Consider the following 16082-nt stretch of genomic DNA (forward strand, 5'->3'; position numbering starts at 1 on the left):
CTGGAGCACATTCATACTCAGAGATCAGGGAAATGAGAAGAAACCCCAAGTGGAGGGGCTTGTCCTCACTCAGAAGGGATTGGAGTAAGGGTTCCACCCAGGTAAACTTAGTGGGATTCTGTGGGTCTTCTTTCCTTACCGATTTTTCTATTCAAGATTTATTTGTCAGAGAGAGAGAGAGAGAGAGAGAGAGCAGGAGCATACACATGCAGGGGGAAGAGACAGAAGGAGAGGGAGAGAATCTCAATCAGATTCCCCGCTGAGCATGGAGCCTGATGTGAGGCTCGATTTCATAACCCTGAGCTCATGACCTGAGCCAAGATTCACACGCTTAACCACTTAGCCACCTACACACCCACCCAGTTTGTTTTTCTTTCTTTTTTAAAAATATTTTATTCATTTATTTATTTGACACAGAGAGAAAGAGAGAGAGAGAGAGATCACAAGTAGGCAGAAAGGCAGGCAGAGGGAGCGGGAGAAGCAGGTTTCCTGCTGAGCAGAGAGCCTGATGTGAGAGCCCGAGACCCTGAGACCATGATCTGAGCTGAAGCCACCCAGGTGCCCTCAATTTACTTTTCTCAGTGAAGTCATCAGAATGGTCGGTCATCAGCTGTATCTGATGGAAGGTGTTCAGTTCTCACTCTGAACAAAATGGCTGTACATTAGAATCACTGGGAGAATTTTAAAAGCACACTTATATCCAGACTCTAATTGGATATTAATCTAATTGTCTACACTAATTAGATCAGATCCTCTGGAGGTGGGCACTCCTGTGTTTTAAAGTCTTCCAGGTGATTCAAAAGTGTGGCCAGTGTTGAGAAGCCCTGGCTTAAGGTTGGAGGAAAGAAGATGTGAAATAGTCAAAATATTTCACAAGAAGAGCGGAGATTCTGTCAGTCCGAGAAACATACTTGGATTTGTGGCTGAGAATTTAATGTGAAAGGGGCGCCTGGTAGGCTCAGTGGGTTAAGCCGCTGCCTTCGGCTCAGGTCATGATCTCAGGGTCCTGGAATTGAGTCCCACATCGGGCTCTCTGCTCAGCAGGGGGCCTGCTTCCCTTCCTCTCTCTGTGATCTCTTCCATTCCTCTCTCCTACTGTGATCTCTCTCTGTCAAATAAATAAATAAAATCTTAAAAAAAAAAAACTTAATGTGAAAGCTTCCAGCATCGTTGCTTTTCTCACAAACCACCTTCAGCTGCCAGGGGCAGATGTAGGGTGGACAGAGGGTTGGGTTTTTACCAGGGTGGGGTTGTATCAGGTATGTATGATGTATGATGGAGGTGAGAGTATGGGACAGGGATTATAGTTATGGGAGCGGACTCTGTGCCAGCTGCGGAGGCCTGTGAGAATTTGGGGGAAGGATCAAGAACCACAGAAAATGAAATAGGGGGACGCCTGGGTGGCTCAGTTGGTTAAGCAGCTGCCTTCGGCTCAGGCCATGATCCCAGCGTCCTGGGATCAAGTCCCACATCGGGCTCCTTGCTCGGCAGGGAGCCTGCTTCTCCCTCTGTCTCTGCCTGCCACTCTGTCTGCCTGTGCTCGCTCTCGCTCCCTCTCTCTCTCTGACAAATAAATAAAATCTTTAAAAAAAAAAAAGATTCTCTACAAAAAAAGAAAATAAAATAGGTAAATGGCTTCTTCTGAGTGACTTAGATAATTAATACTTCTTGAAATAATTTAGTGCAGCCAGACCCCTGCAAAGCAGCACATACAACTCTGATGAGTGCTTCAATCTACCACTTCTTCCAAGGGCTTCAATCAATTGCTTTCAACAAGCGAACATTGAGATATTTAGAGCAAAGGAAAAAAAATAAATATTGGAAGCTCGCATTTTTTTTTTAGATTTTATTTATTTATTTGACAGAGACACAATGAGATAGGGAATACAAGCAGGGAGAGTGGGAGAGGGAGAAGCAGGTTTTTCCTCTGAGAAGGGAGTCCGACGTGGGGCTGGATTCTCAGGCCCCAGGGATCATGACCTGAGCCAAAGGGCAGATGCTTAGCAATTGAGCTACCCAGGCTCCCCTGGAAGTTAGCTTTTTACATTCTTGGAAAATGGGATTTTGTACATTTATGTCCTTTTTCTGTCCCCTTGTGGATATTTTCCCTCTTGAAACACACCCAACCCCTGCTCCACAGTTGTCCAGTAAAAGAAAGGGATCTGAGTGCCATCCCCAAAGTTCACTTGCGTTTAAAGGAGAAACAATCCTGGGAAGCTGTTTGACACAAAAGAGTAGATTGCTCAGTTGTAGAAACTCAGGTATTATAAGAAAATTGGAGAGATATTCCTTACTAGAAGAGGGACCTGCTCAGCGTTTCTAAATTCACATTGGTAGATTGTTGAACTGTTGTAGGCTGAGTGTTAAAATCACATCTTTCCCTCCGTTTTTTTACAGAGACAATGATGGTTCTTCCAAGATTGTCTGTGAAAGGCTAGGCACCTGCAAAACCACACATTTGACCTGAGCCATCACCCAAGTAGAATGTAATCCGCTCTCAGATCATAGGAGAAAAAAGAGAGAGAGGGAGAATCCCAAGGAGAAACACTCACGTCAGGATTTTCATCAAATTTAGTGCACGTCTCACCATTTATCTTCATTTGCGGTAATTTTTAAAATAAACACTAATGTCGAATTGCCCTGCGTTACAACGAGCAACTCAATTATCAGAAAACCACGAGTCTCCAACGTTTGTTCTAATTACTAAAGCAGAAGAGCGGACAGAGTTTAGAAAATTTTCAACAAGTCTTAAATGAGAGAGATTTTCCACTTTTTTCTAATCAGGTCAACATAGATACCACTTTCCCTACAACCTTGTAGGCAGTTGGTATTTTTCAGAGATATCATTTGGTCTTTATAGAAGGCTTAAAGTTGGAGGTCCATAATAACGATAATCAACTTTTATGTGTGCCTTCTATAGGCCAGAAACTGTGCTAAATGAACAGTATCTAATTTAATCCTCCTAATAAGCCCTGTGAAGTCAATACTACTGACTATTCTCACTCCAAGGGGGGGGCAAAGCAGATGCTTCGAGAGTTGAACTCAGTTTTCCAAGTTTATACAGCTCGTATATGATGGAATCAGGACTTGAGCTCAGTCTAATGCCAGGTTGGACCCTCAGTGGCAGCTACTGTAGTTTTTTTGACCGTCACCTGCTTCCCTCCCCCACCCCCGCCCCCATCTCATTCCAATTTAGGGATAATCAGCCATACCTAAATGACAGTGGCCAGGCAGGAAGGGTGGCTACTGGGTTTAATTATTTATATCCAGGGGGAAGAGTCGCCTGGCCCCATACATTCTGCTTCAGCTCTTGCCCTGCCAGGGGAGTAGCCATACTTCAAACCATCAGTGTTAATTGCTGGTGAGGGATGAATTAGGCGGCAGGGGTCACACACAGTTTACTAGTCATGCATATTTCTTTCAGAATACCTAAGTACCATTCCCTTGGAGATGAGAAGAAATGATGGGAGGGATGTTAAAAGGGACTCCCAGAAATATTTCTGGACCAGTCATGATCACTAGCCCTTATGATACTCTTGGAGTCATTTTACTGGTTCTTGAAATGAGTGCACTTGCCCTAGGATGGCTTGGCCCCTCCCAGTAATCAGAAGCTCCCAGGATGGGTCAAAGATTACTTTATTTGCTATAATTCTGCAAGTTGAATGTATCTCTCAGCCATTTCCTGTGAATGCTATTATGGGGCAGGCACAGGGGGATGACTATGGGACAGAAACATATCAGGTGAGAGGGATCCTAGGCTTTTGTATGAAGGAGAAGCCCATTCTCCTTGGTGATGGGAGTTTCCCTTCTGCTCTGACTCCTGCCCAGCCGGGATCAGTGGGGAGCCTCCTCCTTTGGGCGACAGGTCTCTTTCTTTCTAAATCCTCTTTTTTTGGGCCAAAAAGCAAGACTACCCTTCTTTTCATCTTTCAGCTTTTTCATCCTGGCCAACGACACTCAAACACCCTCACCCCCAATTTGGGCTGCTAGACTATGCCAAGAGGCCACATACTGGGTATATTACCTCAGGCCCAGTGTTCGGACTTCACTGAACCTTAATTGTAACATCTGAGAAGGGTTGGGGAGGCGGATGTTGTGAGGATTCATTAAGACAATGTTAAATTTTTATCACGGAGTCAAGGAAGATCTCTTATTAGGAATGTGTTCAATCTTACCAGGATAGAGGGCAAAATAGCATTTTACTTATTTTTTTTAATAAAGTATTTCTTTTTTAAAAATTACTTATTTGACAGAGAGACAGAGCAGGAATACAAGCAGGGGGAGTGGGCGAGGGAGAAGAAGGCTTCCTGCTGAGCAGGGAGCCCAATGTGGGCCTCCATCCCAAGACCCTAAGATCATGATCTGAGTGGAAAAAAGACACTTTAAGGACTGAGCCACCCAGGTTCCCCGCAAAACAGCATTTTTTAAAAAGATTTTATTTATTAATTTGACAGACAGAGATCAAAAGTAGGCAGAGAAACAGGCAGAGAGAGAGGGAGAAGCAGGCTCCCCGCTGAGCAGAGAGCCCGATGCGGGGCTCCATCCCAGGACCCTGGGATCATGACCTGAGCCGAAGGCAGAGGCTTTAACCCACCGAGCCACCCAGGCGCCCCGGAAAACAGCCTTTTAAACAATATTTTTATTTTTATTTTATACATATATATGTAAACATAGAATTGAATGTATACATATAAATATAATTTGTAAACACATTTGATATATATTTATGTTTATCCTAGGACACAACAAGGCCCTCCTGAGCAGCGCAAGAGGGTGGGTTTTTACAGAGAATCACCAAACAGCTTTGATGAAGTCCCAGAACCTAAGTCAGGTTCTGTGGGGTGAGGTTCGGAGCTGATGACTAAAGAAAGAATTCTTAAGACATCTTTGGTGCAAAATGGTGGTTTATTAAAGCAGGGGAACAGGACCTGTGGGCAGACGGAGATGCTGCTGCCCAGGGCCTGTGAGGAGTGGCTGGTTATATACACAGGAGTTGGGTAGGTGAGGACAAAGGGGTGTTCAGAAGGGCTATTGGGGTAAAGAAGACTGTCAGGATATTGAAGGCCTGGTTACTATCAAGCCAAGGCCACTTTCCCTCTAATGAGGCACTAACATAAAGACAATTGGGAGTCTCCTGGTGGAATGTTACATTCCTGCTATCAAACGTCCTTGTTAGTGAGATTTAGGTCTTAAAAGAAATTTAACTTTATTTACTTTTCCTTCTACCTCCATCTCCTTCGGTTTTTTATGGAAGGGAGGGTGACGTTAGGGCTTGAGGAACTGAGTTATATATCTTTGGAAATTGGGCTATTGATAAGGCAATTTCTTTGTTGTAAATCTCAAGGACATTTGTAAACCAAGAGAGACTCCTGCCTTGCAGGACTGTGATCTCTGCAAGATAACCATTTGCTCTTCTTTTAGGGCAGTCAGGGGTGCCTGTGAAATGTCACACATATTACCAAGGGGAGTGGGTAGAGAGGGGGTGCAAGGCACCAGCCCTTGCTCCATCCTCAGCCAGCCTCCTGCTCCCTCATCATTCCCCCCTGAACAATTTTGACCCTTAAATCTTTAAGGTGGTTGAAGGTGGAAGGTCTCATCTTCTGTAACTTCTTCCTGCTGAATAGGGGCGTAGAGCTGTCCCTACCTACTCAGGTCAACATTGATTAGTGGAGGAATGTATAGGGGATTAGGAAAGGTGGAGGCAGCTGAATCCAGCGATGACAGTGAAGAAGTGACTTTGTGCATGGTAAGGATCATCTGTCGTGGTGAAGTCATTGCAGCAATGGAGTCTCGGCACCAAGTAGAGAAACATGGAATAAAGCAACATATTAAAGTTAATAAGGTGATAAGAATGAGAAGCCCGAGAATGAGATTCCTAATTGTTGGTCATAGTCCTCCTTCAAACCAGGAACTTAACCATTCACTGAGAGAGAGAGAAGGATCTTGTAGGGCCTTAATCTAGATATTCATGTCTTTTATTAGTCCTGTGACATTTTTGTGATAGTCTGGAATGTGCACACAACATTCTGTCTTGATAATTGCACATATGCCACCCTGTGCTGCTGTCAGGACATCTAAGGCCATCCTATTCTGTAGGACTGCCTTGCATATTTGTGACACTTCGGTATTAAGTTGGGAGATGCTGTTCAGTGAGTCATTGAGTGCCTTTGTAGTATATTTATTAAGGGCTTCTACATGCCACATGACATCCTCTAGTCCCGCAGATGGAACAAAAATGGATGCTAAGTGATCATACCATTTAAAAACAGATCGTGTCCATCTTTGTTTCAAGTTGCGGAGATTAGCTGGGGTTGTAATGGTTTTCGTAATGCGCCCATGAATCCAGGAAAATCCTAAAGTACAGCGACCTATCCACCCTGGAGGAAGCCAGGGCCACAGGTTGGTTCCACATATCCACTGGGTTCCATTTGGAGCTGGCCATCTAATGCCAGGTCGCCTTGCCCAGTCAGTAGCAAACCAGTCAGTAGCTTGGAGTACTATTACTTGGGAACACATTTCTAGTGCATTCTTTGCCCAAGTATCACTCATATGGTTTCTTTGTTCCCAGCATAAAACTGCCTTCTGACTGAGCCGTCCAATCGTGGGTGTAAGACACAGATATGTATCCCAGATTTGATATATGACATCCTTAGTATAGCGATAAGGAGGGTTTTGTAACTTAGGCCCATATTTGATTGGGGAGTTATGGCTTGATAGCATCCCCTTTCCTTCCAAATAGCTACATGGGCATGTAGTACCAGGAAGGCATATTTGGAGTCAGTATAAATGTTAATTCTTAGGCTTTGGCAATTGCAAAGTGCTAGTGAGCACTATGGCATACCTAGCTTATCTTATTTTTTCTATTAAAACTACTGTTATCAGAAATCCAACTGTCATTCGTATTTTTAACAGGGGCATCTTAAATCTGGACCAATAGAGTAAGCAAGATCAATAACCTCTGAACATTTTTGCTCTATAGAGAAAGAAGTAGAGTGGTCAGGTTCAGGCATACAGGTAACTAGGTTTAAAGTTTGACAAGTTTTAAGTATTATTTCTGGCATATCTGTTAGTGTAGCCCAGTATTTAATAAGTCGGCCTCCAGGGGCGCCTGGGTGGCTCAGTGGGTTAAGCCGCTGCCTTCAGCTCAGGTCATGATCTCAGGGTCCTGGAATCGAGCCCCGCATCGGGCTCTCTGCTCGGCGGGGAGCCTGCTTCCCCCTCTCTCTCTTTGTCTGCCTCTCTGCCTACTTGTGATCTCTCTGTCAAGTAAATAAACAAAATTAAAAAAAAAAATAAGTCGGCCTCCATCATCCATTGGTGGGCTTTGGCTTCTAAGACAAATCTGGACCTGATGTGACATCATTACAGTCAGGGACTGTCCCATAGTGAACTTTGAGGCTCTTTTATGAGGGAGGCTGTTCTAGGTTTTGCTAAAGCATCTATTTGCAATTGCACCTCAACAGAGGTGGCCTCTAGGATAAATATGACTAAGGGATGAAACCAATAAGACGACATTTGAGTGGTCCAGCCTTAACAATATCCTGATTACAGAGGATCATTGTCAAGTGGGAGAAAACTTGTCAAGAGATAAGGGGAGTCCCCCATGCATCATACAATCCACTCATAAACAAAGTGGGGTCATCCATTGTCTCCACAAGTCCATAATTAATCCTATGGAGTGCAATAGGCTGGCTTTTAGGCAATTTCATTATCCAAGCCACACATAAGGTGTTAGTCAAGTTATACAATTGTAGGGGAATCAATCCCATTTTCCAGTTGTTTAATCATGTGTGAGGGGCTTCTACTAATATCCCCACAAAATAAAAAAGCAAGAAGATCATCTAAATGAGTTATTGTGTAACTTTTCTGAAGTTTACCTCAAATTGTTTAGCTTAGGTAAATAAACATTTAAAGACAATCAAATCTAGAATTTAACATCCATAAAGGTGTGTTACTAAAACATAATTTTTCTCTCTAAAATAACCCTCATTTACAGAGATAGCCAAATCAGGACTAATTCACTTGTGAAACAAGTCCAGTTTTAACAAACTTGGCCTATTATTTACATAAGCTCAGCAAGAACAGTGAGTGTGATCAATAGATCTTTTAGAATCCGCTTTGCTGGAACTTCTTATAAGGAATCTCTAGGTTGAACTTTTAGTAGCCTCTCCGGGCCAGAAGCCAAGCTCTGTACTTGCCATCAGGCATGCCTGTAATACCTGTCGATTTGGGCGAGTTCCTCTTCTGAGACTCTGCAACCTACCAAAGAGTGACATTCTTTACTCACCTGGTGAGGCTGCTGGGAACTCTGTAAGCAAGGTATCAGGCCAACAGTCCCAAGGGGCTTTATGGCTCCAGGCTTCATAAAGTCAACCTTAGTTCCTTTAAACTGTCTGGTCATATCTGAGTCTTTTCAAATATGACATCCCAGTCAATGCCTTGGTAAAATAACCAGTTTCCAATTCTTTCCTGTTACAAGGAGAACAGATTCTTATTGAACTTATGCAAATGACTGATTGCCATGGAAGAATGATTACTGAGACCTTTTGGTTTCAGAGGGTTCATATAGAGAGAAAAGCTTGAATGCTTTGAGCACTTTTACAAATGAGCACTTATAAAACTCTATAAGTTACAGATAACTAGGAGGAAGTATCCCTAGTCTGGAAGATTGAACATTATAGAGAACCAGCAATGTTTAAAGTAAGACAAAACATTAAGAGACACAACATTATAATCTTTTAGTTCATTTAGTCCCATGTTACTAAATCTGGTGAATGCGGCTTTAGTCAGTTTTGGAAATTCTTACCCATTTCAGTTTTAGGATTTTCAAGTATATCAAATATCTGTATTTGTCCTGAAAGTCCTTTATAGGAATCTCCTTGAAGATAAAACTCATTTTACAAGAAAATTAAAACAATTATAAATGACAAAACTCAGAATGGATATGGTTAGAAACTGGTTTTTCTGGGAAGGCAAAGAGAAAACCATTTACATTTTCTTAACAGCAGATCAATTGATCTTTGAAAACATTGTCCTTTTGAACAGAGACAATTTCAGTCTTGTACCAATGTACCTTTAAAACCCATTCATTTCGATCTTAGTCCATTCTGGACCATAGCTAAAATTCCTTTTCTGAAGATTTCCCTTCACAAACCTTCTACAACTTTCCTTTGCATTCAGGTTTTGTCCCAAGCCATTTCCTTCCAAACAACCATCTCATTTAGGACAAAAATTACCTTTTATCTTTAATAAAATGCATTTCCCTTCTTTAAATCTTTCTTACATATCATCTACTTTCCTGCAGAGTTTCCCTTATTTCCATCAGTCTTAGTTACACTAAGCAGAACTTTGTATTCTTAGAAACACCTTTAGTTATTAACCAATTGTGAACTGTTACAACAGAATTCTTCAGGTGGCAATTTATGAATCAGTTAACTGGAAAACAAATTTACCAACAGATTTAAATACTCTTAGTTTCTTTGCAGTAAGAAGTCAAAAGCACAAACCTACATCCAGTAATTAACGACTTAGCATTTTATCCTGTTTGGTTAAGATCTAGATGTCCACAATTTAATTCCATTTGTCATCCAAGCAAAACTTTAAAACTTTCAGGTTACCAAAGACTTTGAAAGTTACTTCAGCAATTACCCACTAGAACTTTGAGACAGACAATTAACCATCAGTTTAGTCATTTCTCTGTTAACAAATTTTAACAAATAACACGAGCTTATTTGACCTTCAGTAAATTTTGAAGTTTCACATTTACTGCTGATAACTTAAAAGACATGTCTATCTTAATTAAACCAACAAACTTAACTTAACTGATTTACTTTCCACCTGGGCCATTCCACTTTGAATGTTTACCTGAGACATGCGTGGGAAGATCTGGAGTGGGGGTGTTAGGTCCAGGGGATGCTCTTCTTGCTCCTTGAGAGTGAAGAGAGGAGCTGTGGTGCATGATCTAGAGGCTAGTCATGCAGGCTGCACGCACGTTGGTGCACGGAAACAGGAGAAGGTGGAAACAGAAGAAACAAAGTGCTGCCAGGAGGCAGAGAAAGGATTCCCGGTTTTGGAGCTCATAAGCCCCAACAGAGGAGCAGACGCCATGCTTTCCCACCAGCAAGGGGGGAGGGGTTAAGCAGTCCAAGTCGGCCAGAGAACACAGGGAAACTTCCCCGAAACAGAGTTTTGGCAGCTGCTTGGGAATATTCCTTATGGTCTCTGTCTCGAGTTAGACTAACCCCAGTTGGCTCCAGTTATAGCCATTAACACGGGAAGTGAGTGAGGGAGAAGCCCCCACATCTATTAGGATAAACAGAGAGAAATAAAGCCAGAGTCCCCTTTGCTAGGGATGGCCCAGCAACCTGGGTTTACTAGAAGAAGGCTTATTTACGTAATTACCATCCAATATGTCAGGAGAAAGTTTACTAGCTGACTCATTTGGGCAAACACATTCCGCAAAAGCCCCTTACTTGGGGTCCTGGTGCAGAGCAATGAAGGCCTAGGTAGGAGCGGTGAAGGTATCCTAGGTCCATTTGCCCTGTTTCCTGCAGAGATCTAACTGATAGATCCCACTGAGGCCATGCAGTGTTACAGGAGCTCAGTCCTTTCCTAAGTTTTGCAATCCAAATTATTTCCAGTGGGTTAAAAGGCACCCCAAGGTAGAGTCCTTGGGAACTGAGGAAGCCTACTGAGGCCATGCTTCCAGAAAAGTAAAGAAGGTCCATTACCAAATCCCCCCTGACTCCTGGGTAGCGTCCCACGCAGGATATGTCAGAGGTTCCTGTGTGTCAAAAGCTACCAGAGGCGTCTCTCAAGATATCGCTATTGATCACCATCCTGCCTTCCCTGGGAAGACATTCCTGCCATAAAAGGCCCTGGAGGGGTGCCGGCGTCCCTCCACTTCCCCATCGCATCCTAGGCTGCTGATGGGTGCCTGGTGAATGGACCAAAATGCTGTGCCATGCCATGCTCATTGTCTGTCCTGAAGACTGGATAGTGTTTTGCCATTTTAACCCATGGAAATACTAGAAAAGTTTGGCAAGGGGAAATTACCCAATTTCATAGATTTAAGCGGTTTGCAGATGACACTGACGAGAAACAGTAAAGACTGAAATCCATCATGGTCTAAGCGACATTCCAGCACATGTGGTCCTTACAGCCAACTTCCCTAGGAAACGGTCCCCGGTTGCGTTTTAATTCAATCGGGTACTGGTTTCGGCCGGCTCCCAGTGGAGGTCTCGCGGCCAGAAGTGGCTAGACCAGGATGTGGAGGGGATCACATTAGATCAATCAGGAGGAAACCTCACACGGGAGTCTTGAGATTGGCAGCCGTCCTGGTGACTTAGGTGGCTGTACCGTGCCCAAGAGAGACAACTTTCTATAAGAACAGGAACAAAGAGAGGCCATCAAGTTTCTGGGTCTTATTGCCATTCCGGCCAGGGTACTAGCTTACAGCCAAAAGGCAGACATTCTCCTCCCCGTAGAGTAGCCACGGGCTAGAGGATTACAGCCTGAGCAATTGACATGCAAGTGTTCCAATAAGACCATACTCCTTGAAAAGCCCTGGAATGAGCGTAAAGGAAAAGGAGAGAAAGTACTCACCAATTTTGCACCGAAGCTCAGAGTCCAAATGTAAAGACTCATGAATCTCCTGGCTGGCTCGCCAAAAATGATGAAGTCTCAGAACCTAAGTCAGGTTCGGTGGGGTGAGGTTCGGAGCTGACGACTAAAGAAAGAATTCTTAAGACGTCATTGGTGCAAAATGGTGGCTTATTAAAGCACGGGAACAGGACCCGTGGGCAGACAGAGATGCTGCTGCCCAGGGCCTGTGAGGAGTGGCTGGTTATATACACAGGAGTTGGGTAGGTGAGGACAAAGGGGTGTTCAGAAGGGCTATTGGGGTAAAGAAGACTGTCAGGATATTGAAGGCCTGGTTACTATCAAGCCAAGGCCACTTTCCCTCTAATGAGGCACTAACATAAAGACAATTGGGAGTCTCCTGGTGGAATGTTACATTCCTGCTATCAAACGTCCTTGTTAGTGAGATTTAGGTCTTAAAAGAAATTTAACTTTATTTACTTTTCCTTCTACCTCCGTCTCCTTCGTTTTTTTATGGAGGGGAGGGTGACGTTAGGGCTTGAGGAACTGAGTTATATATCTTTGGAAATTGGGCTATTGATAAGGCAACTTCTTTGTTGTAAATCTCAAGGACATTTGTAAACCAAGAGAGACTCCTGCCTTGCAGGACTGTGATCTCTGCAAGATAACCATTTGCTCTTCTTTTAGGGCAGTCAGGGGTGCCTGTGAAATGTCACACATATTACCAAGGGGAGTGGGTAGAGAGGGGGTGCAAGGCACCAGCCCTTGCTCCATCCTCAGCCAGCCTCCTGCTCCCTCATCAGCTTGACCCAACTGAAGGGCCAGCCTTGCACTGCTGCTTAAGAGAAAGCCTTGAGTTGGGAAACGTTTGACAAATACTGAGAAAAACCAGTCAATTAATATGTTAGAAACACTACCCAACCACAGTATGAACCATTTAGACATATGGCTTTAATTTTGACTTTAGTCTCCAAAGCCTAGGGGTCCCTGGGGAAAGGGGGCAGAGGGAGAGACAGGACCAGCTTCTCTGTGGGCCAGGTTTCTGGGGTTGCTCCCAGCCCTGCCCCCAGAGGGAATGCCCCCACCCAGGGCTTTGCTCCCAGAAGGGCCCCTCCCCCAGAAAGCCCCTTCACAAAGGGCCCTGCCTTTGGCCACACCCTCAGAGGTCCCATTATCCACCCCCAACACCCTCACACCCCCCTATCCCCGCCAAGCACCGCTCTCAAAAGGGTTCTAAGGTGAAGTCAGTGTGCTTCTCTCTCAATGTCTAGGAATTACTCAGTTTTATTTTTGACTTTGTGTTTTTTGAGCGAAGTAGGTGGTGTAAGGACCTATTTTATATTTTTATATTTTAGCCAGAGGCTTCCATTGAGGTTACACAATAACCTTGTTGTTTAAGCCTTAAGCTGTCCCTGCTCCCCTTCTCCCAGGGGACTTACTTAAAAACAAGTCCCGGAAATCAACCTCAGGTAACAAAGCCCAAATACAAGGGTGGGTCAGGCCAGGTAAGACATCTGATCAGTGGAGGGTTGCATACTGTCTCCCTAGCTACCAAGGAGTATGGGTCCCGCCCTTTGTGAGTCTTTTGGGCGCCAATCCTAACAAGGTGATAGGCTAGGTCAAATATCTACTAAAAGTTAAGTTGTAATTCAATTGGTCACCTAGCATCACTGTGCAGCTTTCTCCGTGTGTTACAATTTCATTGGCCACCTGTGCATGACCAGGCCCAACCGCATGGCCTATGTCCTTAAAAGCTAGTCCGTAAAGGAGAGAGGGGTCGACCTCTCTGTAAGAAAATCGGCCCTGGCTGGTCAGTTTGATTCTTGATGCTTGGTGCGAAATAAAGCTTTGTTTGACCTTTGCTTTGTATCAGTCTCGCTCTTTTAATCATGGACCCATTATTGGGGCATAACAGGTGGGACAGTAGAGCACGTACATAGCGGAGGGGACAGCCCACTGTGGGTATCCACCATTCCTTGCCTCCTCATTTGCATGTACTGCTCGCCCTGCCTGGTGAGCACAGCATGGAAATGGACACCTCGTGAGTGGTGGTCAATGAGACTCTGACCACGTGACGTCTATGACCGAGTCAACTGGAGTTCGCCTTCCCTACAGACCAGAGCTTGCTCTGAGCACTGGCAGGAGGCAGTGGCCTCTTGTGAGCAGCCCAGAACCCTGTCTTGTCCTTTCTCACTCATGTCAACTCCCTGTGTTAGCCAAGCCTTGGAAGTGGTGACTTAGGAGGGAAGGGAAAGAAAGGCAGCCCCCGGCTCCTGATCCTGTCAAGTTCCTTACTCATCAGGAAGCCGGGGGAGGCAGGGTCGGTGGAACATGTGTGAGTCCCCAGGTGAGGTAAAGATGGCAGAGCTGGTCTTGTTCAGGATTTCCACGGTTCTGATAAGAAGAGGGCACGTGGGTGTGCCCCAGCTGTGGAATCCCTGCGTGAATTATTTAACACTGACATTGCACCCTGCGAAGATGAATGGCAAAAATCATGCCCATAATCACATTTTAAAATTTTTATTTGCTTGGAATGACATTAAATGCAAATAGAAAACAGCAGCCATGCCCCTTCAGAAGACAGACAATGGAGGAAATGAGCTTTCTATTTTAGTACCTTTAACAAACACTTCCTCCCTGTTTTTGCCCAAAGGGCCCTATATCTTCATTTTGCATGGGGCTTGTAAATTATGTAGCCAGCCCTGGGGACAGCTGTGCAGTGTCTCAATGACCCAGTGCAGGGAATGGCAGGAGCCTCCCTCCTTGATACAGTAGTATTACACAAGCCCCTGAAGCTGAAACAGAACTTCAGGATAAAATCTGGGGGGGAGGTCCTCAAATTTCTGAGTCATGGGCTGTTGTAAACAAAATATCAATAGCCGGGTGACTTAGGCAACATACAATTTATTTTCTCATGGTTCTGGGCGCGGGAAGTCCAAGATCAAGGTGGCAGTAGGGTTCGATTCTTCAAACGTCTCTCCTTGGCTTGCAGATAGCTGTGTTCTCCACTCTGTCTTCAAACGATTGTCCTTCAGTCTGTACTGTCTGTGTCCTAATCTCTTCTTCCTGTAAGCACACCAGTCCTGTTGGCTTGATGCCCACTCCCAGTGAGCTCGTTTTCCCTTTATCACCTCTTTAAAAATCCTGTCTCTGAATACTGCCACATTCTGAGATGCTGGGTGTTAGGACATCAATGTAGGAATCTGGGGGCATCCAACTAAGCCCATAACAATAGTCAAAACTGGATCCGAAACTGAAATTTAGACACATTTTAAAATGCTAAAAGTGTATATATATATATATAATTTTTGTGGTAGGCCTGAGATGGTTGGTAGGCTGAGATGTATTTGTAACCTTTGAGGGAAACATCCTTTGGAATGATCAAAGAGAGCTTCTATGTAATTCCATACACCCACAATTAAACCCCAGAGCTTTCTAATTTGGAATTTGGCTGTTTTGTGCGTGGTGGCAACCAAAACCAGCCTAGGGCTTTTCTTTTGTTTTGACATAAAAGTAGGAGGCAGAGGACTTGAGCATTTAGACATCTTGCTGCTCTTTGGTTTAATCATACTCTACTGAGTTGCCCGAAACTAATTAAGCTCTTTGCTCTGCAAAGGAGAGATGATGTTCATTACATGTCATTGGCCACATTGTTCCTTTTTTTAATTGTTGTTAACATTTGTGTTATTTTTCAGTATAAGAGGCAAGCTTTATCTTAGTTTGGGCTGATGTAACAAGAGCACCATAAACTAGGTGTTTTAAAGACATACTTAGGGACGCCTGGGTGGCTCAGTTGGTTAAGCAGCTGCTTCGGCTCAGGTCATGATCCCAGCGTCCTGGGATCGAGTCCCACATCGGGCTCCTTGCTCAGCAGGGAGCCTGCTTCTCCCTCTGCCTCTGCCTGCCATTCTGTCTGCCTATGCTCGCTCTCTCCCCCCCACTCTCTCTGATAAATAAATAAAATATTAAAAAAAAAAGAAAGTTCTTTAAAAAAAAAAAAGACATACTTATTTCTCTCAGTTCTGGAAGCTGGGAAGTCTACGATCAAGACCCTGGAAGATTCCGTGTCTGTTCAAGTGCCCACTTTCTGGGTCACAGATGACCATCTTCTCCCTATAACCTCCAAGGTGGAGGAGGCGAGGGGTCTCTGTGGGGTCTCTCTTATGGAGACACTAATCTCGCCCATGAGGACTCCACCCTCATGACCTAAACATCTCCCAAGGACCCCATCTCCTAGTTATGTCCCTTTGGACATTGAGTTTTCAACTTATGAATCCTGGAGGGATACACTGTCTACAGTGAGCTTTGTCAAACATCTTTTATGTTCAAGGCACGGTTTTTTGGCAAAATTAATCATTTCCTACACATCCTTTGAAGCAAGAGTATTTCTGCACTTTGCCTTCCTTTAGAACCTTTCTCTAGAGAGGATCCTAAAAAGTTCAGAAAAGACGCAGAAGAAACCTGCTGGTTAGCTCGTTTTT

General features: G+C 44.2%; 1 protein-coding gene across 3 annotated transcripts in view; it reads right to left on the reverse strand.

Moving 5' to 3' along the window:
* Nucleotides 1-14489: 14489 nt before the first annotated feature.
* LOC131820327 (conserved oligomeric Golgi complex subunit 2-like) overlaps nucleotides 14490-16082 on the reverse strand; it is a 42335-nt gene continuing 40742 nt past the window's right edge. For all 3 annotated transcript variants that reach the window (XR_009349585.1, XM_059155866.1, XM_059155865.1), the window contains one exon: nucleotides 14490-14667. Coding sequence is in view for 2 of the 3 variants with exons in the window: in XM_059155865.1 (XP_059011848.1) it covers nucleotides 14514-14667 (154 nt within the window). In the remaining variant the exon portion in view is untranslated. The remainder of the gene's footprint in view (nucleotides 14668-16082) is intronic.

Source organism: Mustela lutreola, chromosome 18 (genome assembly GCF_030435805.1).
Source record: "Mustela lutreola isolate mMusLut2 chromosome 18, mMusLut2.pri, whole genome shotgun sequence".
NCBI lineage: Eukaryota > Metazoa > Chordata > Mammalia > Carnivora > Mustelidae > Mustela > Mustela lutreola.